This window comes from Lontra canadensis, unplaced genomic scaffold (assembly GCF_010015895.1).
Source record: "Lontra canadensis isolate GAN:19392208 unplaced genomic scaffold, GSC_riverotter_1.0 scaffold69, whole genome shotgun sequence".
NCBI classification, from domain to species: domain Eukaryota; kingdom Metazoa; phylum Chordata; class Mammalia; order Carnivora; family Mustelidae; genus Lontra; species Lontra canadensis.
In genome coordinates, this window is record NW_022631063.1 from 10,587,508 (window position 1) to 10,613,246 (window position 25,739).

Genomic DNA, 25,739 nt, shown 5'->3' on the forward strand with positions numbered 1-25,739 from the left:
GAGGGGAAGCAGGCTCCCTGCTGAGCAGAGAGCCCGATGCGGGGCTTGATCCCAGGACCCTAGAATCATGACCTGAGCTGAAGGCAGAGGTTTTAACCCACTGAGCCACCCAGGCGCTCCTGGACTCCTCTTCTTCAGATTAGAGACTGGAAGCCAATGGGGTTGTATTAATTTCCTGTGGTTGCCATAAACATTACCACTAAGTTAGTGGCTTAAAACAACAGAATGTATTTTCTCACAGCTCCAGAGATCAGAAGTGGGCATGACTGTGCTTCCTCTAGAAGCTCAAGGAGAGATTCTGTCACTTGCCTCTTCTAGCTTCTGGAGGCTGTCCTTGTACCTTGGCTTGTGGCTCCTCACTCCAATCTGTCTCCATCTTCAAATGACCTTCTCTATGTGACTTCTCGTCTGTCTCTTATAAAGACGCTTGTCGTTGGGTTTAGGGCCTACATGAGTAATCTAGGATGATTTCCTTTCAAGGTCCTCAACTATGTCTGCAAAGACCCTTTTCCCAAATGAACAGTTAGAGTTTGGGTATTAGAACAAGGATATGTATTTTGAGGGGCCACAATTCAGCCCCCTACAGGTGTCCTGGGTGTGGTACCAGCTGTTTTTTGGATAAGCCTAAGGGAAGGTAAAGTAGAATAATAAGCTTTCAGCTTTCTATCAGTGTTCCCTACTGAGTTCTGTGGGTTGGGAGACATGAAATTCCAGAGTGAGTGGTAGAGAAAGTACTAGTCCATAGCAGTTTGTATGCTTTGAATTTGAAGCCTGAAGAAAGCTGCTTTGAGATGAGCCATACCATTCACAAGGTTACCTTTGGGGACTCCGAAGGAGCTAAAGAGAAAAAGCTGAAATTCTGCCAGTTGACCAGTGGAATTGATGGATCATATGGTATCTGTGTTTAATGTTTTAACGACTGCTGGTAGGCTGGTTTTGAATTCTACACATCAGTGTGCAGATTAGACTTCTCTCTGGGTCCCTCACCATCTTGAATTTGGTTCACTCCAGAAATTAACCAATCTATAGACAATCCCCAAGTCTCCTTTTAGCTAAGAGTTAAACTTCCTCTCTCTGCAACGATCCTCTTTCCAAAGAGCTGCTTAAGGAAGAGATCTGAAGAAGAATTCAAGGATCTGGAAAATTCACAACTATAATAGTTTAGAAGAAGTGGCCTATGCAATGAACAGAGGCTGCTCACAACTAAAACAATTATTTTTGCACACTGGTTGTTTCCAGAAGGGGAAATGATCAAATTGAAAACAAACAAAAAGTTCTTGATTAAAACCAAAAATCTTGCTTGTGCCTATGGGCCATGAGCTGCTAAGCAGGACTTTGCTACTATATGCCAGAAGGCTGAGCAGAGCCTCTAGAATAACGGAGAAGCACTTCAGAGCTGGCTGCCCCATCAAAAGATCATCCCTTTCCCTGACTCCATTTTCCCTTCACATGCCACTTCCCCCATCTTTCATCCCCTCCAAATCACCCAAACTGCCTCAGCCTCTCTTCCTTTGCCTGGTTTGTTTCCATTATTTTAAGGATAGGGAATCACTCTTGGTTTTTTTCCTGTGGTTTTGAAAAATCATTTGACCTCATTCCAGAGAATTTGGAAAGAACAAAAAAGTAAAAGAGATCAAAGAAAAATCACCATTAGCTCCCCTACTCTAGAAGAAATCTCTGCCCACATTTTGCTATATATCATTCTGGACTTCTTTCTTTCCCTCATTGTGTTCTTTAAAGTTATTATTACACCAGAAAGATAAGAGATAACAAGAGTTGGCGAGGATGTGGGGAAAAAAAAAAAAAAAGGAACCCTTGCACACTGTGGTGGAAATACAAATTGGTGTAGTCATCAGGGAAAACAGTATGGAGACTCCTTAAAAAACTAAAAATAGAAATACCATATGATCCAATAATTCCACTTCTGGGTCTATATCCCAGGGAAGTGAAGTCACTACCTCCAAGAAGTATTTGTACCCCTGTAAAAACACTTTACCAAGGGCACCTGGGTGGCTCAGTGGGTTAAAGCCTCTGCCTTCGGCTCAGGTCATAATCCCAGGGTCCTGGGATTGAGCCCCACATCGGGCTCTCTGCTCAGCAGGGAGCCTGCTTCCTCCTCTCTCTGCCTGCCTCTCTGCCTACTTGTGATCTCTGTCTGTGAAATAAATAAATAAAATCTTAAAAACAAACAAACAAACAAACAACAACAACAAAACACTTTACCGGGGCAGATTTAAAAAGTCATAGAAGGAGAACAAGTTAGAGGGGAGTTGTGGTTGGTAAAATGTAGACATGTTATAGTTCAGCTTCCATAATGTTGGAACTGACTGATTCAGTAATTAAAATAGGACTTTATTTCATCCCGTGTTTAATGATGCTTTAATACCTTATACAAATATTTCATAATGAACAATGTTTATCCATGAAAAAACAAGTATTTCCTCTTGATAAAAATGACCAGATTTGCATCCATGTTTCCATATTCCCTTCTCTAACCAGGTATCTGATGTCTGCAAACTGACCTGCTTAACAGTACAGACACATAATCAAAAGCAAACATACCAGGAGAGTTTGGAGGGGTAGGATTTGTGGGCTAAACTGAAGGAGGGTGGTAATGGGCTGGGCCCTCCCACAGAGTGGCTTCTGGTAACCGAAGGGTAACTTCAGGCCTTTTAGGTTTCTTGCCTTTGTACATCCTGAAAGCAGACACTGGGGAAGTAAATCCATAATTAGGGGGTTATTTAGAATAGAGATTTGTGACCTGACAGACTGCAACCTGTCTGTATCCACAAACACAGTGAAACCCCTCACCAGCCCTTTGTCTCTGGGTGTGCATGGTCTATTGAAGGTGTCTCATTTACTGAGCCATTTGGGTTCACATTACATTTCCTGAGAAGGAAGGGTATATGGGATGGAGAACAGTACCTCTACGCATCTTAAAATGGTACATCTTATTAATTCTTGCACTCCTAGTCTTAAAATCAATCATCTTGAATTCAAGTTTGACCTCAGCTTCTCTCATTATTTAAGTGCTGAGTGCTCAGAACCTCAGGGTCAAGTTTCAAACCCAATAATAGGAAATGGAATTCTTTGTGCAAGGTGAATAAAAGCTACAAGACAACACATACTCATCCTCAAAGTTAAAGCTCTTTAACAGGAGACAGTATTTTAGAATGTTTTAGGTTTCAAATTCTATCTACAATCATTTTAGTTGGTAATACGTATTTTCTGAGTATTTGTTGCATTTACAACTCTCATACCAGATACTGTCTGTAGATGTCAGGTATGTGCCTATGAAAGGTCATTCCCTGTTACCTGTTTTTGTGGCCTGGGAACCTCATCACTCTCTGCAGACCGAATTTCCATTCTTACACTTTTTGTGTCTTTCATTTAAAATGAACATATTGGGGTGCCTGGGTGGCTCAGTGGGTTAAAGCCTCTGCCTTCGGCTCAGGTCATGATCCCAGGGTCCTGGGATGGGGCCCCACACTGGGCTCTCTGCTCCGCGGGGAGACTGTTTCCTCTTCTCTCTCCCTGCCTGCCTCTCTACATACTTGTGATCTCTGTCTGTCAAATAAACAAATAAAATCTTAAAAAAAAAAAATGAATCTATTGGGGTACCTGGGTGGCTCAGTCGGTTGGGCATCTACCTTTAGCTCAGGTCATATCCTGAGGTCTTGGGATGGAGTCAGACATCATCCCTGCTGAGCAGGGAGCTTCTCCCTCTGTCTCTCCCTCTGCTCATGCCTTCTCTCACTCTCTCAAATAAATAAAATCTTTTAAAAAATTAATAAAATGAACATATTAACAATATATAATTAACATAATGACTTAAGACCTTTCGAGGTACCTAAAATTGCAAGATGAGCTAACATTCCCATTTATTACTTCCCTGTAAAGGGATTGCATATTTAACACTACAAACGTAGATCTTAATCAACAGACAGGTTTCAAACTTCAGAAAAATTTTTATTTTAAAATGTTTTGGAGCTAAAAGAAATAAGAAAACCCCATGGAAAGTAAAAATAAAAAAGACACTCATGTGCCCACCACTCACGTTTGAAACTTTGCCATATTTGCTTCACACTGTTTATTTTTAAAGAAAGCATTAATGATAGAGTAGAAGGCCTCACCTCCTCTCTTTCGTTTCCATTTTTCCCTCCTCAGTTTACTGTATCCTATTTTAGCTTGTGTATGTTTTTATGTTTTCAAAACTTAATAGGTTTTAGGTTTCTTTTGTTTTAGGTTTCTAAAATTTGCATTAGGGGCACAGTTGGCAGAAATGTTTGCAATTTACTTTTTTGTTCAATATTAAGATTTATCTACATTGATGAAAGTACGCCATACCATTCATCTGAACTACTGTTCCAATTCCATTCTATGAATATACTACTGTTTGTGCATCCATTTCCCTTCTGAGGGGCATTTAGTTTATTTGCAATATTTTACTATGATATACAACGTAATATGAATGAACCATCCATCCATCCCTCCAGTCACATTAGCTCTGTCTTCAAACTACTATATCTTAAATCTGAGCAGTTTTCCCCACCCTAAAACTACCCTAGTCCAAGCCATTATTTTCTCCTCTGGGGCTCCTAAGTGCCTTGAGGTTTCAATCCTCCTCCCCTTCAACATACAGTTCATACAGTCCTTGGGGTCAGACTGGGTCTCTCCATCAAAATCCTTCCCATCATACCTGGGATAAACTCCAAAGCTCTTCCCATGGTCAGGAAGACCCCACACGGTCTGGCTGCTCTCCCTCTTTCCCTAGTTCTACAGTCACAGCATACTTGGCTTCTTCTGTTGGGGCCTCACAAGCCTTTGAACCAGGTGTTCATTGGGCTTAAAACTGGCACTTCCTTATCTCCTATGATTTCTTCCCTTGCTTTACTCAGGCTCCTGATCAGATAATGCCTCAGACAAACCTCTCCTGTTTTTCTTATCTCAATTAATACTTCTTTCATTTCCTATCTCCTTATCCTGTTATTCTTTTTTCCCTTTTCAGAAGTAATCACACCTGAAATTATCTTGTTCACTTTTGCTCCTCTGCTAGGATGTGTACTCCCTAGCCTTTATGTCTCTAGTTGTGCCTGGTATAATAGGCATCGTCAATACTTAACCTGAATGAATGAGAGAACATCAGTACAAGACTCATCACGCACATTCCTCAGGATACGATCTTGAAAATTCTGTCCATGGCGAAGCGCATTATGAAATACGTATTTATACAAAACACACACCCAAAAGTGACACACGGTTTGAGAAAACAATACTCACATGTATTGCTTGTATTTTTTACATTATTTCAAAAAGAAAGATAGAAGAAAACGTGCTGGTTGTAACCCACTAAATTGATTTCATAATTCACCAATGGGTTCTAACCCACAGTGTGAAAAACTTTTTTTTAGGGTATATACCTGGAAGTGGTTTTGCTGGGTTTTACTAAATACCCCTGAACTGCCCTCTGAGGTAAAAAAAAAAAATTACCTACTAACATTGCAGGAATTTCCTCATGTCCTTACCAGCATCTGGTCTTATTTATCAGGTTTCTTAATTTTTACCAGTTTGAGTGAAACTGTATCTCTTTGTTTTAATTTGCATCTTTCGGTTTATTAAAAAGATTGATAGACTAGACATCTGAATCTTAAATAAATATGTAAACTATTTTCTAATTACCCAAGAGAATTAAGAATTTTCTTATCAGAACTTTTCAGAGTCAAGACTTAATCTTCCCTTACTTTATGCATTTCACAATCCCAAATTCTCACATATTTCAGTGGCAAAAAACTGTATTCCTAAGGACACAGCACTAACAACAATTTTAGGTCTTTCACCTTTTATATAGTTGATTTACTCAACAAAGATTTAATTGAGTCACTCACCACCCCCCGCCCCGCACCCCACCAATCACCACCACTGCCAAGAATTTCGCCAGACAAACCAACTGCCTCTCTTGGCGCCTACCTTCGAGACCGTGAGTCCTTTGTCCCTTGCACTGTGACAGAGTGACCATGGGCAGGCGTGTTTTTAGAAAGGCTCGAAGACTCCGACCAAGATCCTCCCAATTCTTCCAATCCATTGTTCTCTCGTATTACTTGCTCACAAGTTTTTGTATTCAATACATTCAGAGGAACGCGGTATGTTCACGCATGCTCTCTTACTGCAAAGGAATTATTCTCGAGAGAAAAGTTTTTAAGAAGATTCGAATGTTTTCATTTCAAGCACTTGTCTTAAATGTGAGATTATAACTAGTGTCTTTTACAGCAACCCAAATCATTTTACTTCTTCTAAAAGCTGCTCCCCCCCCTTGCTCTACAGAAGATTTAAAACCTCACACTTTATTGCATCGGAACGTCAGGTTTGATTAAAAGGGCAATTGAACACTATCTCACGGTAATTTCAATTTCGGTAATTATCAATTCTAACGAAAGAAAAGATGGTCAAACCACATTAATAGTCTTCAGCTTCTATCCGCAACAGATAAATATTAAAGCCTGTCTGATCCCGCAGATAAGTCTTTACTAATGGCAGCGCCTTTTTATCCTAATTTAAAACCCACAAGTCTTCCGTAAAACAACGACGCGGCTTCCCGTGCTTTCTGAAAAGAAATATCAAGATCGAACTCATTTGATTGCTGCAGAAAATGATGTGGTTGCCGGATAAGAGGTGCCACACTCAGGGGCAGTGACTGGACTAATAAACGGGGGAATTCGTGCTTAATTCTTTTATTTTTATGTTGAATAACGCACACCTCACGCCGCAAGGGCAGTAATAAACCCGCAAGACTCTCAGGCGCTGCTCTCCATTAGCCCTCAACTCGACTTTTCTACTCCCAGCCCGGGAATTCATGCAAATCAGCTTGCTAACCCTGGGGCAATACGAACCGCTTTCGCGCCATTCGCTTAGGACCGTGCAGCCACGTAAAAAGAACGTCCTATAGCCCCCAAAGCGCTGCTTTTCTAAGGCGGACTTTAGGGTATTCCAAGGCTGCGCCTTGAAGCCACAATATTTTGGGGGTCGCTTTTTACCCCGGTGCGGAGAGGATCTCGCGCGGGGGAAGGCTTTTACCACAGCTTGCAGGACCTGAGCCCCAACGCGGGAAAGCCGGCCAGAGCCCCGCCCCTCCGGGCCCGGGTCTGCGCGCCCCGCCTGCTGCAGCTTCTTCGGCGCTGCGGGACCGCGGCTCGCGGTGCTTCGCTCTCCAGTCCCAGAGCGCCGGCCTGGGCGCCAGCCGCCAGCATGGACGCTCGGCGCGTGCGGGTGAGCGCTAGGCTGCTGAATCCGAGGGGCGGGTGCGGTGGGTGCTGGGCGCGGGCCAACTCCTTCTAACTCCGCGGACCGAGTGCTGCTTATCCACCGGTGGCGGTCCTGGGCGGCGCCCTTGTAGGCAAGCCCCAGATTTTATGCATTTCGCGTAATTCGGAGCCCGGGGCTGACCCCGCTGGGCGTGCGCACCCGGCGCGCTGGCGGTCGGAGATTTGAGCAGTTTTCAGGTGGGTTGGCACTCCCGGGAGCCCGAAGCCACGTGCGCCTGAAGTGCACGTGTGCTCCGGGCCGGACAGCGGCTGGAGCTGGCTGATCCCCCATTGTGTCTGCCGGCCGGAGCCCGGGTGGAGGGGAGCGCCTCCCGCCCTGCTCCCTGGGGGCTTTGCCCTGCAGCCTTGCAGCCCTTTCCAGCGTGCAGCTTGCGGGCGGGTGCGTGGCTCGCTGCGGCAACACCTAGCACACTGGGGGTTGGGGTGGCCCTTTGGATGCACTCCCGGCGGGATTTTGCGCCTGCCACACCAGCATCCGCTTTCTAACCGCTGAGGATCGGTGGGTTTGAAGTTTAAAGGTCTCGCAAAATGGTCTCTTTAGGACTTGGATGCGCCCATGGAGGGTAGGGATCTCTAGTTCTGGGCGGCGATGAAGGGCTTTTGAAGGACCCGGTGGTCCAAACTGTACGCAGACCATTTGCTCGTTTCCCACTCCTCCACCCACCAACCTTACTCGCAGCTGCAGGATGTTGCCCTGAATGGAACGTTACATTTTGCTCTAACGGAAACCGGAACGTAGGGTCTGCCCCAGGAGATGTTAGAAGATGGGGGTTGGGTGGAAAGGAAGAGTGAGACCTGCTTAAAATAAATAAAGAGTGACACACGTGGGGAGGCTGTGGTTCCAGTGGGGGTGGGGTGTGGGAGAGGGCGTGCTGGGGGCGTGGCTTCAGAGAAACAGCTCTAGGGTGTAACCCGGCATTGGCTTTTAGGTTGGAGAAAGCCGTGTGTAACAGGACTTGGAATCTGACGTGCCTGGGCTCCAGTTTGGGGCATCCTGTTAGGAGTAATCCACTTAACTCCTCACGCCTCAGCTTCCCCGTTTGTTAGGTGGGAATAGTGATAGCAACTTTCTTGCAAAGAATTATACGTAATGTGAAAACATGCTTACTGGTATTAGTTATTACCTGCCTGTCAGAAAAGTTAATCTCAACCATGACCATTTGCCTTTTTCTACGTCTTTTCCCCTAAAACATGCATTTGCCTGCTAACTAACTCTTGGCATGTGCTGACGTGTTAAAGCCCAGCGTATGTTTTCCTGTCAGCTTCCAGTAGACCGCCTCCCTTGAGGCTGTCCTGGGCCTCTGACTGTTTATAGGTAGATTGATGAGTAAATTGCTCCAGTTGTGCAAGGATCATTGATGTCCTAGGAGATTACAGAATTGGATTCTCCTTCCAGCTGTGTCATCTCAGGCACTCTGTTTCACCTCCCTGGAGCCTTGAATTTCCTTACCTGGAAAATGGGGTGCTTGTGAGAGCCCTTTTAATAGGTAGTAGCATTACCTATTATCACATTTTTCTGCCTTTCTAAAAGGACAAAAGACATGATCATTTTATTTGCAAGAGATTGAAATCAAGTGCATAGTGTTAAGTGTACGAGGAAGGTCGAGAATGTTCTTTCCACCTGACACCTCCCATCTTGGCTTTCTTTTGTGGGGCTCATAGCAGAGCGTGCCTTTCAAAGTTTTCAGTATGAGGAGTCATTTCTATTGTGTGACTGTATTTAAGAAAATTAAAACACAGGAACTAAAAACACTTAGGTCTCATTAAATGTTAAGAAATGCCAGAAATTGCTGTCTTTATCTTGAGATAGATGCTAATTGCATTTTCTGATGAGCAAAGCCAGGCTGTTCGGTGTTTATGAACAAGTAACCTCGGAGTAATTTGTGACTTACAAATTAGTGACTTAAAAAGGACTTCTAAAAACTCAAGAGTGGTATAGCAAGGAGAGTTCAGAAAGAGCTGAATGTCATGCCGCGCTGGTAGAATGCTGAGGTGGAATCAGGCATTCTACCTGGGTTTGGAGTGCTATTTGACCTTTAACTTGCCTCCTTGTATCTTTGTTCACTTGATTTGTAGGGACTTTTGCTGAAATCACTATACCCCTCTTGGTTAGAGCAGAACCAGCTTGAAAGCCTGCCATTTTGAAGTAGAGGTGCTAGCCAGTTTTTGTAGTTTGGGAAATTAGCATCACAGTACACAGCCCAAATCTTATATAAAAAGACCTCATTAGCTTGATTTTTGGCTGAGGGAGCGAAATCACTCCTACCATTTTGTACTTTTGAAATTTCCTTTTGGAAGTGCAATCTAATCTTCTTAACAGGCAGGTTTTAGGACGTTGGTATTAAACCCCTTGGGAACTCCATATCACACATTCTGCTTGGTGGGAAGAGAGGTGGGCAGTGAGGTAGTTCTATAGATGTTTGATTGAATTGATGTCCTTAACAATAATTCCTTCAAAGGGGGCCCCTTTTAAGATTTTACCAGGTTTTGAAAATATTTTTATAGCATTTGCAAATCCTCCTTTTACTATGTAGGGTATAAGAAATGGATATATCTACTCTGTGCTGTTTGAACTACTAAACTCAAAAATGATGTCTTCAGTTAGTGTAGTAAGCGCCCGATTTAATAGCATTGCCATTTTCATTTGCAGCAAAAGGATCACGGAGTAAAGAAGAATGTAAAGAAATTTAGATATGTGAAATTGATTTCCATGGAAACATCATCATCCTCTGATGACAGTTGTGACAGCTTTGCTTCTGATAATTTTGCAAACACGGTAAGTGCTGCCTGAGAATAAACAGAATTGAGTCTGCAGTGCCCACAGTGCCCCAAATGCTTTGTGCGTGATTAAAACCGCTTGCTTTTTGCCTGCATTTCTATACAGCTGCTGAAAAATACAGTATGCATTGTAATTTCATTTCACTTTTTGCTGTGGTTCTAGGTAGTAATTGTTGGAGGTAGATTAGCTACTTATTCTATCTTTTTGAAATGTCGCCTAACCTAACATGCCTGATGATTTGCCATAACAACTCAGAAATCATTTGTAAACCTCTGAACCATTTTTCTTTGTAACAAAAGCTGTTCTCTTGTAGTGCACTTGTAAATGTGATTTGCTCTCTGCACGGTTTATGGAAAATTGGTTCTTGAAAAAGGGAAAAAAATGCACAACCACATTTATTTATTTATTTTACAGAAACCTAAATTCAGGTCAGATATCAGTGAAGAACTGGCAAATGTTTTTTATGAGGACTCTGATAATGAATCTTTCTGCGGCTTTTCAGAAAGTGAGGTGCAAGATGTATTAGACCATTGCGGATTTTTACAGAAATCAAGGCCAGATGTCACTAAAGAACTGGCCAGTATTTTTCATGCCGACTCTGACGATGAATCATTTTGCGGTTTCTCAGAGAGTGAGATACAGGATGGAATGGTGAGTTTGAGAACCCATGTCAAGAAGTACGGTACATTTACAGGCATGACATACTTGGTTAAAAATTTTTTTTTTCTCGTAATTTTCATTTTAGTCATGCCAGAAGATTTTGTTGACCTTTTTAAAATTTTAAGAGTTGTTTTCTTCTTTATGTCCTACAACGATTTTTACTAATGTAGTCCTACTTGTAAAGCTTGAACATTTTGTAGGCTCTGAAAGTCTTGGGAACTGGGAAGATAAAATTGGCCAACCTCCAGATTTCTGTTGCCACAGAAATCTAGCCTGATTGACCGGAATCCCACATGTCCTCGATTAGCTATATTCCTGTTTTAAGTTCCAGTGCCCAGCCCAGTATTGGCCCAGCCTGGAGTAGGCCTTTGGTAAATGCTGGTTCCCATGGTGGATATAGACCTCATTTAAAAAAACTTGTGATGACTTATGTTCAGGAGTTCAAGTGCACAGAATGACAGTTCGGGCCCTTGCTTTCACCTGTGCTCCTTGGCTGCCTTTTGTGCACGCTGCTTTACCTTTACCCTCTGCTCTTCTGCTCAGGCCACTGCTGCTGCTGCTGCATCTTGGTCCCATTCTCCCTGAGCATACTATTTAGTTCTGCAGACTCTGGTTAGCAGGACTGTCTCAACAAAGGAAGCAGTGTGTCGACTTAACCGTCAGTGCATGCTCTTCTGCTCACTATGGTCTGATGGGGAGCCATTCCCAGGGACCATACCGATGCTGACATAAGTAGGAGCATCTGGCCAAGGAGTTGTTTATCACTGTCTGACTTGGTGGTAATGTAGCACTGCCTGTCTAAGAAGGGATGGTGGTCCAAAGCAGTGCAGACTGGAGTTCTTGCAGGGGCTGATCTGTACGTCTGCATGTGACCTAAACATTGTTCAGGTCTTACATCCCACTAGCCCGAGTCATTTCTGGGCACTATTTCCATTCTTAGTAGATGCTATTTGTTTCAATTAATAAGATACCAATCGATTCAAAGTCTTAAGAATCCATAAAAGTTTGTCATTTTCTCATCATCAGGCACACTAAAAGTACACAAAGAATACTAGAAGTTGTGCAGGTTTTAGACATGTTTGAATGTTTAAAAAAAAAAACTGGCTGTTCCACTTCTGGGATTTTATGGGTGATCTATTTTCTTTTCTCAATCAATTTTTTTTTTCAGCCATCACCACGATCAATTTAGAATATTTTCATCAGCTCCCCAAAAAACCCTTTCCCCATCAGCATTCACTTCACATCCTTTCCCAGTACCCTCAGTCAACAATGGACAACCACCAGTCTGTCTGCTACCATGATAGATTTTCTATTCTGGACACTCCATAGGAATGAAACCGTATACTATTCAGTCTTCTGTAACTGACTTCTTTGACTTCATGAAAGATTTTCAAGGTTCTTCCATGTTGTGGCAGGTGCTAGTACCTAATATCTTTTTATTGCTAAATAATAGTTCGTGAATGTACGAAATTTTATTTATGATCTTCATCAGTTGTTGGGTTTTGGGGTTGTTTGCACCTTTTGGCTATTGTAAAAAGCACTGCTATGAACGTTCACATAGAAGTTTTTGTGTGGACATAATACTCTCGAGTATATGTACGAATGAGTCCTGTGGTAACTCTGGCCTTTTAACAAACTGACAGGCTGTCTTCAGCTGCACCTTATACATTCCTACCAGCAGTGTATGCGGTTCCAGGTTCTCTACATCCTTGCCATACTTGCTATTGATTCAGCTCCACTAGTGGGTAATGAAGCAGTATCTTGTAATTCTGATTCACTTTTCCCTGATGGCTAATTTTACTATATTTTTAATGATGGAATCCCACTTGACTTTGGGAATCTCAAACACTTTTTTAAGTTTTAAATTTACAGTAAGTAGATTAGAGAGGTACCTCAAGTAGTCAAATTCATAGAGACAGAAAGTAGAATGGTGGTTGCCAGAGGTTGGGGGGAGTGGGGAGTTAGTGTTGAATGGGTGCAGAGTTTTGGGAAGATGAAAAAGTCCTGGAGATAGATGGTGGTGATGGTTGTACAACAGTGCAAATGTCCTTCATGCTACTGAACTGCCAGTTACAAGTGGTTAAAATGGTGAATTTCATGTTAGGCTTATTTGCTGCAAATTTTTTAAAGAGTAGATTAGAGCACTAAGGCACCTTTAACATAATGCCAACACTGAAACCATGTTTGTGAGAGAACACATGCTTGTTTTTATAGGCATTTTTTTTTAAATGAATTAAAAAGGGAGCTGGGATTTTCACATTAACAAAACAAACAAAACAGACTCAGAACCACTGACCTAACTAAGGGCTATGAAGATGGCTTATAAAGACATGTCTCAGATAGGCTAGAGAAGTTAAATTACCCTGATTATTGTATTTATTATAATTCCTGATTTGTTGTCCAGAGCTGTCAGTTAAACTTGACTATTAAAGTATTCCATTAAAATTTATTTGCTGTCAGTGTCTTTTGTTCAGAAGGGATTTTGTAGTCATAGTGGTACAGCCTGTCTGACAATCAACAAGTCGTTAATGACTCCACTCTTCCTGATTCACTAGAGACTGCAGTCAGACCACACTGGCTATAGGACCCGCAGCCAGTGCCGAAGGTCCGGACCCCTCCGGGTGGCCATGAAGTTCCCAACTCAAAACACCAGGGGAGCCACCAACAAAAGAGCAGTGCCCTCCAAGCCTCCTGAGAATTCTGTGACTGATTCCAGTTCTGATTCAGACGATGAAAATGGAATGAATTTTTTGGAGAAAAGAGCTTTAAATATAAAGCAAAACAAAGCAATGGTAGGTATCTGACTTTGTGCTAACACTGACCTTTTCCACCCTTTCTGTAAGCTGCTCATTGCTCATACCTATGTTCTAAGAATTATTGTCAGTGTAACTGTGAAGTCTTCACAATGTGTGCTTTAAAATGTGCTTCTTTTCCTAAATTAATTTCTCTTTTTTAATCTATCAAAAGTCTTGGTAGATGTGTAAGTGAAATCAGAAACTCAAGACATTCTCCTATAATTTCCAGAAGTTGCTTTTTTCTTTAGCAGTTATTCTAAACTAATAATTTCTGTTGAATTTCCTCCCTTTTTAGCTTGCAAAACTAATGTCAGAATTAGAAAGCTTCCCTGGCTCATTCCCTGGAAGGCGTTCCCTCCCAGGCCCCAGTACAGTAAGTATAAATCCTTGTTTATATTATAGTATTTTGGACAGGTCTAAGATAGATTTTATTTTATTTTAAGATTCTATGTATTTACTAGAGAGAGAGAGAACACGAGTAGGGGGAGGGGCAAAGGGAGAGGGAGAAGCTGACTCCCTGCTGAGCAGGGAGCACAAGGCCCAGGCTCCATCCCAGGACCCCAGCTGAAGGCAGCCACTTAACCACCTGAGCCACCCAGGCACCCCTAGATTTATTATTTCCAAATCCAATTTCCTTATTTTGTGTAGTCCTCCAGACAAAGAAGTAGAGAAAACTTAACAGATCTCTGGGACCTCTTCTGTGCATGCTAGGGCTGGTGTGGCCTCTCCAAGCCCTGCTTCTGCAGAACTTAAACCCCTTTGTCTGGCTATTTCTCTCCTTCCCAACTAGACTAAGCCCCTCAAGGGCAGGGAGTAAAGATTGATTTTTTTTTTTTTTTCTGTATCCCACATTAGGATATTCCTTCCACATGGTAGATAAGTAATAATAGAGGTTTTTAATAACTGAGCATGAGAGGAAAAAGAGGAAAAGACAATTTTTTTAAACAAGTCATGGCCTAATATATGTGATTATCTTCTGAGGAATTTAGCTGGTACAACTAAGGGGAGATTGATGTGTCTGCGGTGGTACAAAAGGGAAGAGTTCCTTTCCCCACCTCTCCCTAAGGAGAAAGGAAAGAGGCAAGCAAGGAACAGGAGAAGGAAAACCATACATACATTTCTCTCTTGTGCCGTGTAGAAATAGTGAGTATGTTTCAGGGCTCAAGAGATATTGTAGAAAGTTTTTTTGTTTGTGTTTTTTTTTGTTTTGTTTTTTTGTTTTTTTTTTTTGGAAAATGAGATCTGTTCTTAAGTGGAGGAATAAAAGGATCATCTCTCAGTCTGAGAGGAATGGCAGAATTACAACAGCTGTATCATTTTGGGGCTCACTTTCCGTGCATTATGGAAAGGACAGAAGATTAGGAAACGGAGCTCTCGTTTTACTTAAACAAAAATGTGCTTAAGGAGAAGGTGCCACTTCTCTTCATTCTGGATTAAATGGGTTGCATCACATGTGTTTTACTTAGCAGTCAAAGACACCGCGCAGGCGTACATTCCCAGGTGTTGCTTCCAGGAGAAACCCTGAACGAAGAGCTCGTCCTCTTACCAGATCAAGGTCTCGGATCCTTGGGTCCCTTAGTGCTCTACCCACAGAGGAGGAGGAGGAAGAGGAGGAGGATAAGTACATGCTGGTGAGGAAGAGGAAAGCCATGGACAGCTACATGGATGTGAGTTCTCCACATTTGTGCTTGCTCTTCTGTTGGCCCAGTATCCAACACAACACAAGGACCCCCACAGCCTCAAAACCAGATGACCTGTAATAAACCTTCTCAGATCATTCAGAATTGTTAATGTCATATAAACTTAATTGTGTTTTGTTAGTGGGTGAGAAGATCAAAGCTTGCTTGCTTTTTTTTTTTTTTTTAAAGATTTTATTTTTAAGTACTCTCTGCATCCAACATGGGGCTCAAATTTATAACCCCAAGATCAAGAGTCACATGCTCTACCAACTGAGCCACCCAGGCGCCCTCCCCCGCCGCAACTTTGATTTCAAGATTTTATTTTTAAGTGGCCAAAGCTTTCTTCAGCTTCTTTTTCCATGATGTCCCATTATCTTTAGTAAACTTAACAACTTGCTCCTTCTCCATAAGCTCTCAGAAAGATTGCTAGGTTGAATTCTTTGTGAAGAAATTACAAATCCTGTATCTGGGATTCAGAGCTGGGAAGAGCCAGTAAGAGCACCATTCCGTGATTTTTGTCATGCAGGAAGAGGACATGCCCAGAAGTCGTCGTGCCGGATCCATGACCCTTCCGCATATAATTCGCCCCGTGGAAGAAATCACAGAGGAAGAGCTGGAGAACATCTGCAACAACTCTCGGGAGAAGATCTATAACCGTTCATTGGTACAAAGCTCTATACCTTTCATCTGTGAACATGAACATCTGTGAGAAAAAAGATAGCTTCTATCCTTAGAGTTTTGCTAATGTTAAAGGTCTTAGCATATGGGATACTATTCCTGTGTGTTTTTTCACATGAGAGTTTTTTAGCATCCTTGGGATACACATCTCTTAGTCTGCAGGAGTAGTATTTGCTTAGTAAGCCTTTGGTAGCATTTGATCTTTTAATTTAGAAATGGATTCAATATATATTTACTGTGTATATGTCTACATATACAGGTGTTAGGATATAGTGGTGTGCTAAAAATAAAGATTTGGGTATGGTTTTTTGCAAAAGATATTTCCTTGCAGAAAACTAGTTTTGGTAATATTAACTGTTGGCATTTGCCGATTGAATGAAATCACCATACTTGATTTATTTTTCTTGCCGTTGGCATAGCCATGTATATATAATTTGACATAGGATTGAAAGACCAATTGTCAAGACACATCTACAAAGAAGGATATTCTTTATGCCATTTTTCTATATAGAAAGTGGTGTTGTGTTCATTTTTCCCATCTTAATTCCCTATTTGTAGGGATCTACTTGCCATCAATGCCGCCAGAAAACTATTGATACCAAAACAAACTGCAGAAACCCAGAGTGCTGGGGTGTTCGAGGTCAATTCTGTGGTCCCTGCCTTCGAAACCGTTACGGTGAAGAGGTCAAGGATGCTCTGCTGGATCCAGTAGGTGCCCTGAGGGGTGGTCCTGTGGGCTTGAAGGTCAGCCATCAGTAGAAAGGGCCAAAAAGGTTAACAGGGAAAGGATGGAGCCCTTATTGTTGTGGGGTGCACGTTTCAGGGGAGGCTGATGAATTCATAGTATTAGTGCTGGATAAGTATGAGGTCCCCCGCCCACCTCGTAGTGTGTGGTTGGGACCAGACCATTCAAGGGAAATTGACTCTACCCCTGCTAGTTGCTGTGTAACCTCTGCTGGATTTCCTAAGAAGTATCAGGAGGACGAATGGAAATTAATCCTATTAAGCTTTTGCTGTTACTTAAGAAAAAAAATTTTTTTAATGCAATTGATGATGCCTCTCTTAGAGGTTAAATAAGAATGGATAAGTAAGGGGAGGAAAGGAAGACTGGATTTAACTGTGCATTTTCACAATTCTTCAGAACTGGCACTGCCCACCTTGCCGCAGGATCTGCAACTGCAGTTTCTGCCGGCAGCGAGACGGGCGGTGTGCGACCGGGGTCCTCGTGTATCTAGCCAAATACCATGGCTTTGGGAATGTGCACGCTTACTTGAAAAGGTAAACGGCCGGCTTTTCTCTCTTCCACACCCAAATCTTACATTCATGTGTGTGTCTTAATAAAAAGATGATAGAAGTGAGAGCAGTGGTTGTCTCCAGGTGGTGAGGACTGCAGGTTTTGACTGGACAAGGGCACACTGGGAGTCTTCGAATGTTGGAAATGTTTTCTGTCTTCCTCTGGGTGGGGGTGACGTGTGTGCATGTGTACATGAAAATGCCCGTTGTATGCTTCAGATGTGTGCACTTAACTGTATATACTGTAGCTCAAAGAAAACATTTGGAAACTGAATTTGGCTTTCCAAAGAAATTTCTTAGGTTGAAAACCATATCCTGACCTGTTCCTTCTCTCTTTCAGTCTGAAACAGGAATTCGAAATGCAAGCATAGCGTTTGGAAGATCCACTTTCCGCCTGTCACTGCGCTGATCTTCCTAAAGTTACTGGTTTTGTCACGTGATTGCAACCTGCGACTTAAGAATTTTGATGATCAGTTTTATAGGAAACGCAAATCAAGTTAATCTCATTAGACCCACGTGTCTCTGAGCATCACTGAGGTATATCGCTAGCTATACTTCGCCCTCCTGCAGGTCCTCCTTTGTTTCCCCCCACCACACCCCATATCATCCCCCTCTATTTCCAGTGGTTCTCTTCCACCATTTTGTTTCCGAATTCTCTTTAAATGGCAATTATAGGAAAGCATGTTTGATTTAACTGGCGTCGAAATAGCCCTGGAATCCACCCATAAAACCAAGCACTTAGAAACACAGTAGTAATGTTAGCTAACTACATCTATTGAATTCCAGAGAACAGCCCTCTAACTTGTTTACGAGAAAGCAGTATAATTTTAGATTTAGCGTTCACACTAGTTGGTGTTTTTTTAACAGAATCAAGGCACACAAGTCTTAAAACCATGTGGAAAAATTGGGTAGTTGTTGGAAAGTGGAGTGTATTACTTTGGATGCCTCTCATGAGACTATTCCATGTTTTGCGCTTCTTGTACAAGTTGTCCTGGGTGAGACGTAGTTGCTGCTGCTTTCTTCCACTACAAGGTTAAGTGATGCATCTGGATCTCGCAGTCACCACCCAAAGGTCCAAGGACAGGGCTCTATTCAAAATCATTGTAGAAAAGACATCCCAGGGAGTTAGGAGGGTGAGGCTTCAGGAATAGGCTGACTTGAATTCATGCTGTAAAACTTCAGCATAACAGTAGTTTGCTAAGTTTATTTTGGTTTTTATGTAAGGTGTTTCAAAGTAATTCCTGATCGTTTTGCATGGAAAATTGACAGTGATACAAGTCTACTACTACTAGTCTTGGCAGTGTTTGCTTTCTTGAAGTTATAAACTAGGCACAGGGTTCATGTTCAGCTTTTAAGCACTTTTATAACAGTGAGAAGTGCCTTTTTAGAACTGGGTGACTTTCCAGGGCTTGTTAACTTGCCATCTCTGCCCTTTTAGTTTTCTGGGCAGATATCAAGAGTTGTGCCCCACCCCCCTCTCCTTTTGCTTTAATCAAATCGTTTTGTAGAGGCGGAATCTTAAGTGTTTGTGTGTCCATTTTCTTTGCATGTGCAGCCTTCTGCTGTGCCGTTTCAGTGTTTGATGCCTAATTGGACATTGAATCAATAAATGTAAATAGAGCTTTTGATTTGTAATGCTTTTATACAAAGTTTTTTTTATTTTAATAATAAAACATTTTATTCTAGCTTGTCTGTTTTGTTTTTTTTAAATTCTTTAATACTCATTTTTACTGGACTGACTCCTATTTTTTTCCCTCGTATTTAAACAAAAGACCATTTCTACCTTTTGATGTAAGTTTCTGGAGGTCAAGAGCCAGCTCTTTTGAACAGGACCTAGCTTGGTGATACAACCAACCAGTAGCTGTGATCAGAAAATCAGCTGAGGCAGCTACATCCCAAGATAGAAAATAATAAAAGCCCATGAGGTTTTACAATATTGTTTCCCTTCACCATTTGCTAACCCAAAATCAAGCCAGGTATTGTGAAGCTTGATTTTATCAACCATTTGAATATCTAAGGCATGCTGTACCTCGAGGCCTGTTCCAGGACTGAGAAAAGCAAAGACAAAAGCATGGTCTAAAAGCTCTCATAACTCAGTTTAGATCAGAGTTGGCAAACTATAGCCCGTGGGTCAGATCCTACCATAGCTGATCTTCACATGGCACTTGCACCAAGTATTATATTTTTAGAAAGTTGTAAAAAAAATAAATAAATAAAAATAAAAGGCAAGTGGCACTACGGCCCACAAAGCCTAAAATGTTTACAGTCTGGCATTTCACTGTAGGTTTGCGGACATATGCTTTAGGCTTATCTCAGAAATCCTGTTCACTCCCACATATTCGGGGAAAGATGAAACTATATGAAGTTACACAAACTGGTGTTCTGGATAGATGCAAAAGGAACAGGTATTCTAATAAACTTGGGAATCTTAACCCAAATTCTAATTCAACCCATTTTTAGGGAGGTAATTGGGAAGGTTAAATTTTGGGGAGTTTGTAAAATTGATGGCTGTTGTGAACATTTTTGGTGTTAACCATGGTTTGTTGTTGCTGTTGTTGTTTTTAAGATTTTATTATTTGAGGGAGAGCAGGAGAGAAGAGGGCGGCAGGAGAAGGGACTTTGCCTAGTAGGGAGCCCAATATGGAACTTCATCCTGGGACTTCCGGATCATGACCTCAGCCAAAGGCAGTCGCTTAACCAACTGAGCCACCCAGGCACCAGCATTACCATGTTTTAATATGAAGTGGAACTAATGTGGTTCAAAAATAGTGACTAGCAGCTGATTCTGAGGCACCCCTAAAGGGTTGACAGACTAGTGGAGGAACTAAAAGTTCTGAGTAGGAATGAAGAGAGGAAAAGGCATTTTCTCAGCACCGGGTGTTTTATAGTACTGAGGGACCCATGGGTTTTATAATGGCTCCCGTCTTACAAAAAAGAAACCCATCAGTTGAGCAGTCAGCCGTGCCTCGAGGCCCCGAACTTGATCCCACACACCCCAGTGCAGGCTCCACACACCATCCTTAGAGTTGAAAGAACTTGAATTATAAGAGAAGTCTGTGTACTGGCCGAGCTGGTCACAGAGGGATGAAGTGGAAGGAGTGCGTGTCTCCAATGCCAGGCCAGCCAAGCTTCACTGGCCTGTAGGTAATGGAGAGCCTCCCCAGGTCGCGGCCACTCATCTCGGGCTTGATACCCACCTGGCTGGAGGTCTTGCGGTCGTAGACACCCACCTCACCGCCCACCATCCCCGCGGGACAGGTGCTCCTTAGCCTTCTGGGCCCCCTCTGTGGGCAGCGCCTCTTGCGCCTCATGGAGGCGCTCAGCCTCAAGGGTAGCTCCCTTTGCCGCCCCGCATGCCCTCAGGGCGGCCACCCAGCCGCCGGGCTTCCAAAGAGATGCTGCTCCTCAGTGGAGTAAGTCCAGGAGCCGGGCCCCTGAGCAAGTGCATGAGCTGCTGCGGGGACAAGTCCAGAAGCCCGCAAGGCCCCAGCGGCAGTAGGTGAACTTGAGGGAGGTCCGGTGCTGCTTCTGCTCCACTTCCACCATCTTGTTGGCTTTTCGGAAAAGGTGAGAGAACTCAAGCTTTTTTGGTTATTTTTGTTGTTTTTAAGATTTTTATGTATTTATTTGACAGAGAGCTAGAGAAAGCACAACCAGGGGGAGCGGCAGAGGGTGAGGTAGAAGCAAGCTCACCACGGAGGAGGGAACGGAGTGCGGGGCTCTAACCCGCACCTCTGTCCCCCCATCATGACCTGAGCCAGCGCTTAACGGACTGAGTCACCCAGGAGCCCCAGAGAGAGAACTCAAGTTTTGACAATTAGATGTGAAGAGTACTTTACAGCATTTATGCTCCAGGAATAGTCTTTACACTTGTCTCTCCAGCCTGGGTTCCCGAGGTAGAGAGGCCGTCCACCTTTACCTTCACGGACTAAGGGTTTGAGGAATGGAATAGACTGTAGTCATAGCCTGCAGTGGTTTCATAGTGAAGAGGGCCAAAGGCAGTAGGGGACGCTGCAAGAGGGGCATATTTGTGTCTTATTTTGCTTTTAAAAGAAGTGAGAGGGAGTTCTTGATGGCTCAAGGTCAGATGGAAAATTGGGTTATTTGCATACCAGGGGAATGGAGTAAGAGTTCAGTGCTTTGAAGCGTAGCTGCAAAGTATTAGGTTCTGAAAGGAAAGTGATAGCAAGCTCTGAGGGGAATAATAGGTGAGCAAATGTTATTTTATCGTAATGTTAACCATACATTTGTGAGGTAGTATCTTAAAGATGAGGAAGTAAATCCAGAGAAGTTGAGAAAAATGCCCAATGCCACATAGCTAAAATGTCAGAGCTAAAGGGTTGCTCCAGGGAGGAGGACTTTATCTTTCTTTTCTTTTTTTTTTTTTTTTTTTAAACTAATTCGAGTTTGCCTGCCTTAGAAAAGCAGGAGGTGTTAATCGGGTTCTGTCAGTGAGAACAAAGGCAAACTGGGTGCCAAGGTGGCTTTTGCAGAAACTGTTAAGCAGAGGGAGACCGAAGGTCCGGGAGGGGGCTGAGAGCCTCTGTGGTGAGGGATAGTGGGAAACCCTGGTATTGGATCATCCAGCAGGGACGTGGGCAACTCCTGAGGCTTTTAACTGTAGGGCGTTAAATTCCTGTGGGTAGAAGACCACCTTTTAAATAGTCACAACATTGAGGGAGGCTGAAGAGAAGAGGGGACAAGAACTTGCAAAGGAGGTGTTGCTGAGACAGTGAAGAAGGCACTAAAGCTTGGAGTGGCTGCAGGAAGCTGGGGAATTTGCTGAGATGTTGTAAGAAATGGACTCTTGGTTGCAGAGAAACTGGCATGTTCCAGATACGGGCCTCCATCCACTATAATATCCAGGAGGTGAAAGACTTGTTTGAAAGAGCAAGAAACAAAGGAGACCCCATTTAGGGCTAAAAACCACTAAGATTTTGTTTTTTTCAGTCTCCCTTGCATTTTGTTTTATAGGGTAGTATTTCTACTATAGGTACAACTTCTTTAGCATTAAGGAGGTCAAAACATTTTAAATGGCTATCCATTTAATAATTTTTTAATAATATCCATTATTGTATGGATGATACATATTTTACTTAAATAGCTTCCAAAATTGGGGTATCTGAATTAATAATCTTTTGCTATTATGAGTAATGTTGTAGTTAAAATAGAGTTCTAGAAAGTAAAGTAACCCTTAGTTACAGAGATGAAGGAAGGCTGCAGGCTATGACTACAGTCTATTCCATTCCTCAAATTTTGGAGAGTGTGGGGCTGTTTTGTAGACCTAAGCTGGTAAACTTGAGTGCTGCACACGGATGGGAGAAGAGGAGGTGAGCTACTTGTTTAGACACCAGAATAAGAGGCTTGGTTTACTGTAGGTGGACTCCACCTGTAGGATTACAGAAATGCATCGCTGGCCAAATAAGAAGCAATGTTTTCTGTAATCCTGTGCCTTGAATTTAAGGAAGTTTTTTGGAAGTGTTCACATGAAACTACCTGCTGGTAATGCATGATTGCGGCAGTGCTCAGTGCAACTTTATAAATATTTGCCAGAGGAAGAAAACTAGAGTTGGTTGAGCACCTCCTAGGTGTTGAGGCACATTGCTCAATATGGTGTGTATGCTAGCTTTTCATAGCAGGTGTTTTAGAGATGAAGAGACCCAGTGAGGTTAAGTATCTTCTAAAGACTTATGAGCCCACGCGTGTTTGTTCCCCTAGCCTAAGAAAGGAGATAATAGATCAAACACTGGACTTCTGATGCACCTGTCTACGTCCCTTGATCATAATGCGTAATCCCTGCCACCTATAGTTATGTATTTATTTTAGTTTTTCCTGGATTGCTCAGTCCTCAAGCTGCTGCCTTCAGCTCAGGTCATGATTCTAGGGTTCTGGGATCTAGCCCTGCATCAGGCTCCCTGCTCAATGGGAAGTCTGCTTCTCCCTCTCCCACTTCCCTGCTTGTATTCCCTCTCTTGCTGTCTCTCTGTCAAATAAATAAATAAGAAATCTTTTTTTTTTTAAGATTATTTATTTGTTTATTTGACAGGCAGAGATCACAAGTAGCAGAGAAGCAGGCAGAGAGAGGAGGAAGCAGGCTCCCTGCAGAGCAGAGAGCCCGATGCAGAGCTGGATCCCAGAACCCTGGGATCATGACCTGAGCCGAAGGCAGAGGCTTTAACCCACCGAGCCACCCAGGTGCCCCAATAAATAAGAAATCTTAAAAAAACAAAAAACAGTAGCTTTAAAAAACAAAACTCATGGTCCATTCTGTTTCAACTCTATTTCTTTATTCATCCCAATCCACTGGATTCTGGTTTTTTTTTTTTTTTTTAAGATTTATTTGTTTATTTTAGAGACAGAGTGCGTATAAGGCAGAGGTAGAGGGAGAGAATCTCAAGCAGATACCCCACTGAGCTCAGAGCCCAACATGGGGCTTGATCCCAGGGCTCTGAGATCATAACCTGAGCTGAAATCGAGAGTCCAACTCTCAACCATCTGAGCCATCCAGGCTCATGACTTGATGTCTTGAGTTTGAGCTCCACATTGGATGTAGAGATTACTTAAATAAAAATAAAACTTAAAAAGAAAAAAATAAAATACCAGACATTATATGTTATTTGTACATACTTCAGTATTTCTAAAAGATAATGATTCTTTAAAAAAAAATCAAAATATTGTTAATCCTACATAAAATTAACAAGAGCTTCTAAATATCAAAAATGGAGGAGGAGCGCCTCCGTGGCTCAGTTGGTTAAGCCTCTGCCTTCAGCTTAGGTCATGACCCAGGATGGAGCCCCACAATCAGGCTCTCTGCTAAGCAGGGAGACTGCTTCTCCCTCTCCCATTCCCTCTGCTTGTGCTTCCTCTCGCTCAGTCAAATAAATAAATAAAATCTTAAAAAAAAAAAAAAAATGGAGGAGTGCCTAGGTGGCTCAGTCACTTAAGCTTCCGACTCTTGATCTCAGGGTTGTAAGTTCAAGTCCCATGTTGCGCTCCATGAAGGCTACACACACACACACCAAAAAAAAGGTATTTTAGGGCACCTGGATGGCTCAGTTGGTTAAGCATCCAACTCTTGATGTCAGCTTAGGTCTTGGTCTCTGGGTTGTAACTTCAAACGCCACATTGGGCTTAAAAAGTAAAAAATAAATAAATACATATCAAATACAGATTGTTCAAGTTTTCACTATCCTACACCCCTCACCCTTTTTATATAGTTGTTTTAATTTGAATTCAGATGTCTTAACTCTTATTTATTTATCTACTTAAAATCTCTTTTAATTCATAGGTTCCCTCTCCCTTTATCCCCCTTGCAGTTTATTTGTTAAAAAAAAAGACAGTTAATTTTCCTATAGAATTTTCTGCGTTTTACTAATTGACCCATGGTTTCATTTAACGCGCTCCTCTTTCTTCTCTGTTAGATTCAGAAACTTGATCTGATTTTGATGCAAAAATACTTCATAGTTAATGTTGTGTACTAACATCAGAAGACTCTTACCATCCTATTGTCTCCCTTTTTATATTGTTATAGCCACTGATGAACACTTCCTGTACATTCTCTCTTTCCTTCTTCATTAATCAACTGGAAACATTCCCTTGTGGATGATTTAATTATCCAAGGTAGATTTTGTACAGAAAAAGCATATTAAGGACTTGATTTGTTGTTTAACCAGTTTTCAGAATCAAAAATTAGGTTTCTAGTATCTTTCAGTGTTGCCTACCAAGGTTTTTGGGAGTTTTGTTGTTGTTTGTTTATTTTTAAGTATCATATGCCTCCTGAATTTTTCAAATATTTGATGTGCTTCAATCCGTTGTAGTTACTTTTCTTATTAATGTCCAATTTTGGTGCAGTGGGAGCCTCTTCAGGTAGACTCCTGAATTCTTCTGATATGACCACAATGGTTTTTTGGTAGTTTCTTTTGTTTTCTGATAAATCAAAATGTTCCAGGCTTACCTTTTACATTTTCTGCTCTAAACCTAGACTCATCATTTCTCCAAAGTGTTTTGTTTTCAAAACACATTTCTTCCATGTGTATCTGCTATTTATCTGTATATTATACATGTACATATATATACCATTATATAAATGTGCTTATATATAAGCAATTACATATTTTAGTATTTATATATTTACTAGTAATATATTAGTAAATCTAGTAAATATTAGTAAATACACAAAAATTAGTAAATTAGTAAATATTAATAAATATACATCTATATGGTTTCAGAATAATACCAATATTATTACTAAAATGTAAATCATTTACCGAGAACAGTTTAATATTTTTTTGGTTTGGTCCCCAGTATAAATCATTTGGTACAAATTACTGTTTTAAAAATCATTTGAACACTTCTTCTTTATGTGGTTAAACCACAAACTTAATACTCTGTTAGGTCCATTTGTTTTATTTTGCTTTTGATTTTAAAGACTGCTTTTTAAAAAATTAGGATTTAATTTAGTTTTATGAAGATGTAAAACAATTATATATTTTCAAAGTCAAGCTTACATACATACAAAACGTAAGATGTTTTTAGA

General features: G+C 41.8%; 1 protein-coding gene across 4 annotated transcripts; it reads left to right on the forward strand.

Annotated features, from left to right (window-relative positions):
* Positions 1–7,160: 7,160 nt before the first annotated feature.
* Positions 7,161–18,888, forward strand: CDCA7 (cell division cycle associated 7). 4 transcript variants are annotated; one of them, XM_032880477.1, is made up of 10 exons: positions 7,161–7,263; positions 9,970–10,095; positions 10,513–10,749; positions 13,314–13,550; positions 13,849–13,926; positions 15,020–15,220; positions 15,759–15,896; positions 16,469–16,618; positions 17,052–17,188; positions 17,544–18,888. In XM_032880477.1, exons 1-10 carry the CDS (start codon positions 7,243–7,245, stop codon positions 17,572–17,574), a joined length of 1,356 nt encoding a protein of 451 aa, XP_032736368.1. In that variant the 5' UTR covers positions 7,161–7,242; the 3' UTR covers positions 17,575–18,888. The 4 variants fall into 4 exon arrangements, with proteins under 4 accessions (XP_032736368.1, XP_032736369.1, XP_032736371.1 ...); XM_032880478.1 differs by having other exon boundaries at positions 15,023–15,220; XM_032880479.1 differs by lacking the exon at positions 7,161–7,263 and adding an exon at positions 7,473–7,496.
* Positions 18,889–25,739: the final 6,851 nt, after the last annotated feature.

Bases quoted from the DNA above. Each gene is read 5' to 3' on its own strand.
- CDCA7 (XM_032880477.1), top strand. From the start codon at position 7,243: ATGGACGCTCGGCGCGTGCGG. The intron at 13,927-15,019 runs GTAAGTATAAAT...TGTTTTACTTAG, and splicing joins CCCTCCCAGGCCCCAGTACA to CAGTCAAAGACACCGCGCAG. The intron at 16,619-17,051 runs GTAGGTGCCCTG...ACAATTCTTCAG, and splicing joins AGGATGCTCTGCTGGATCCA to AACTGGCACTGCCCACCTTG.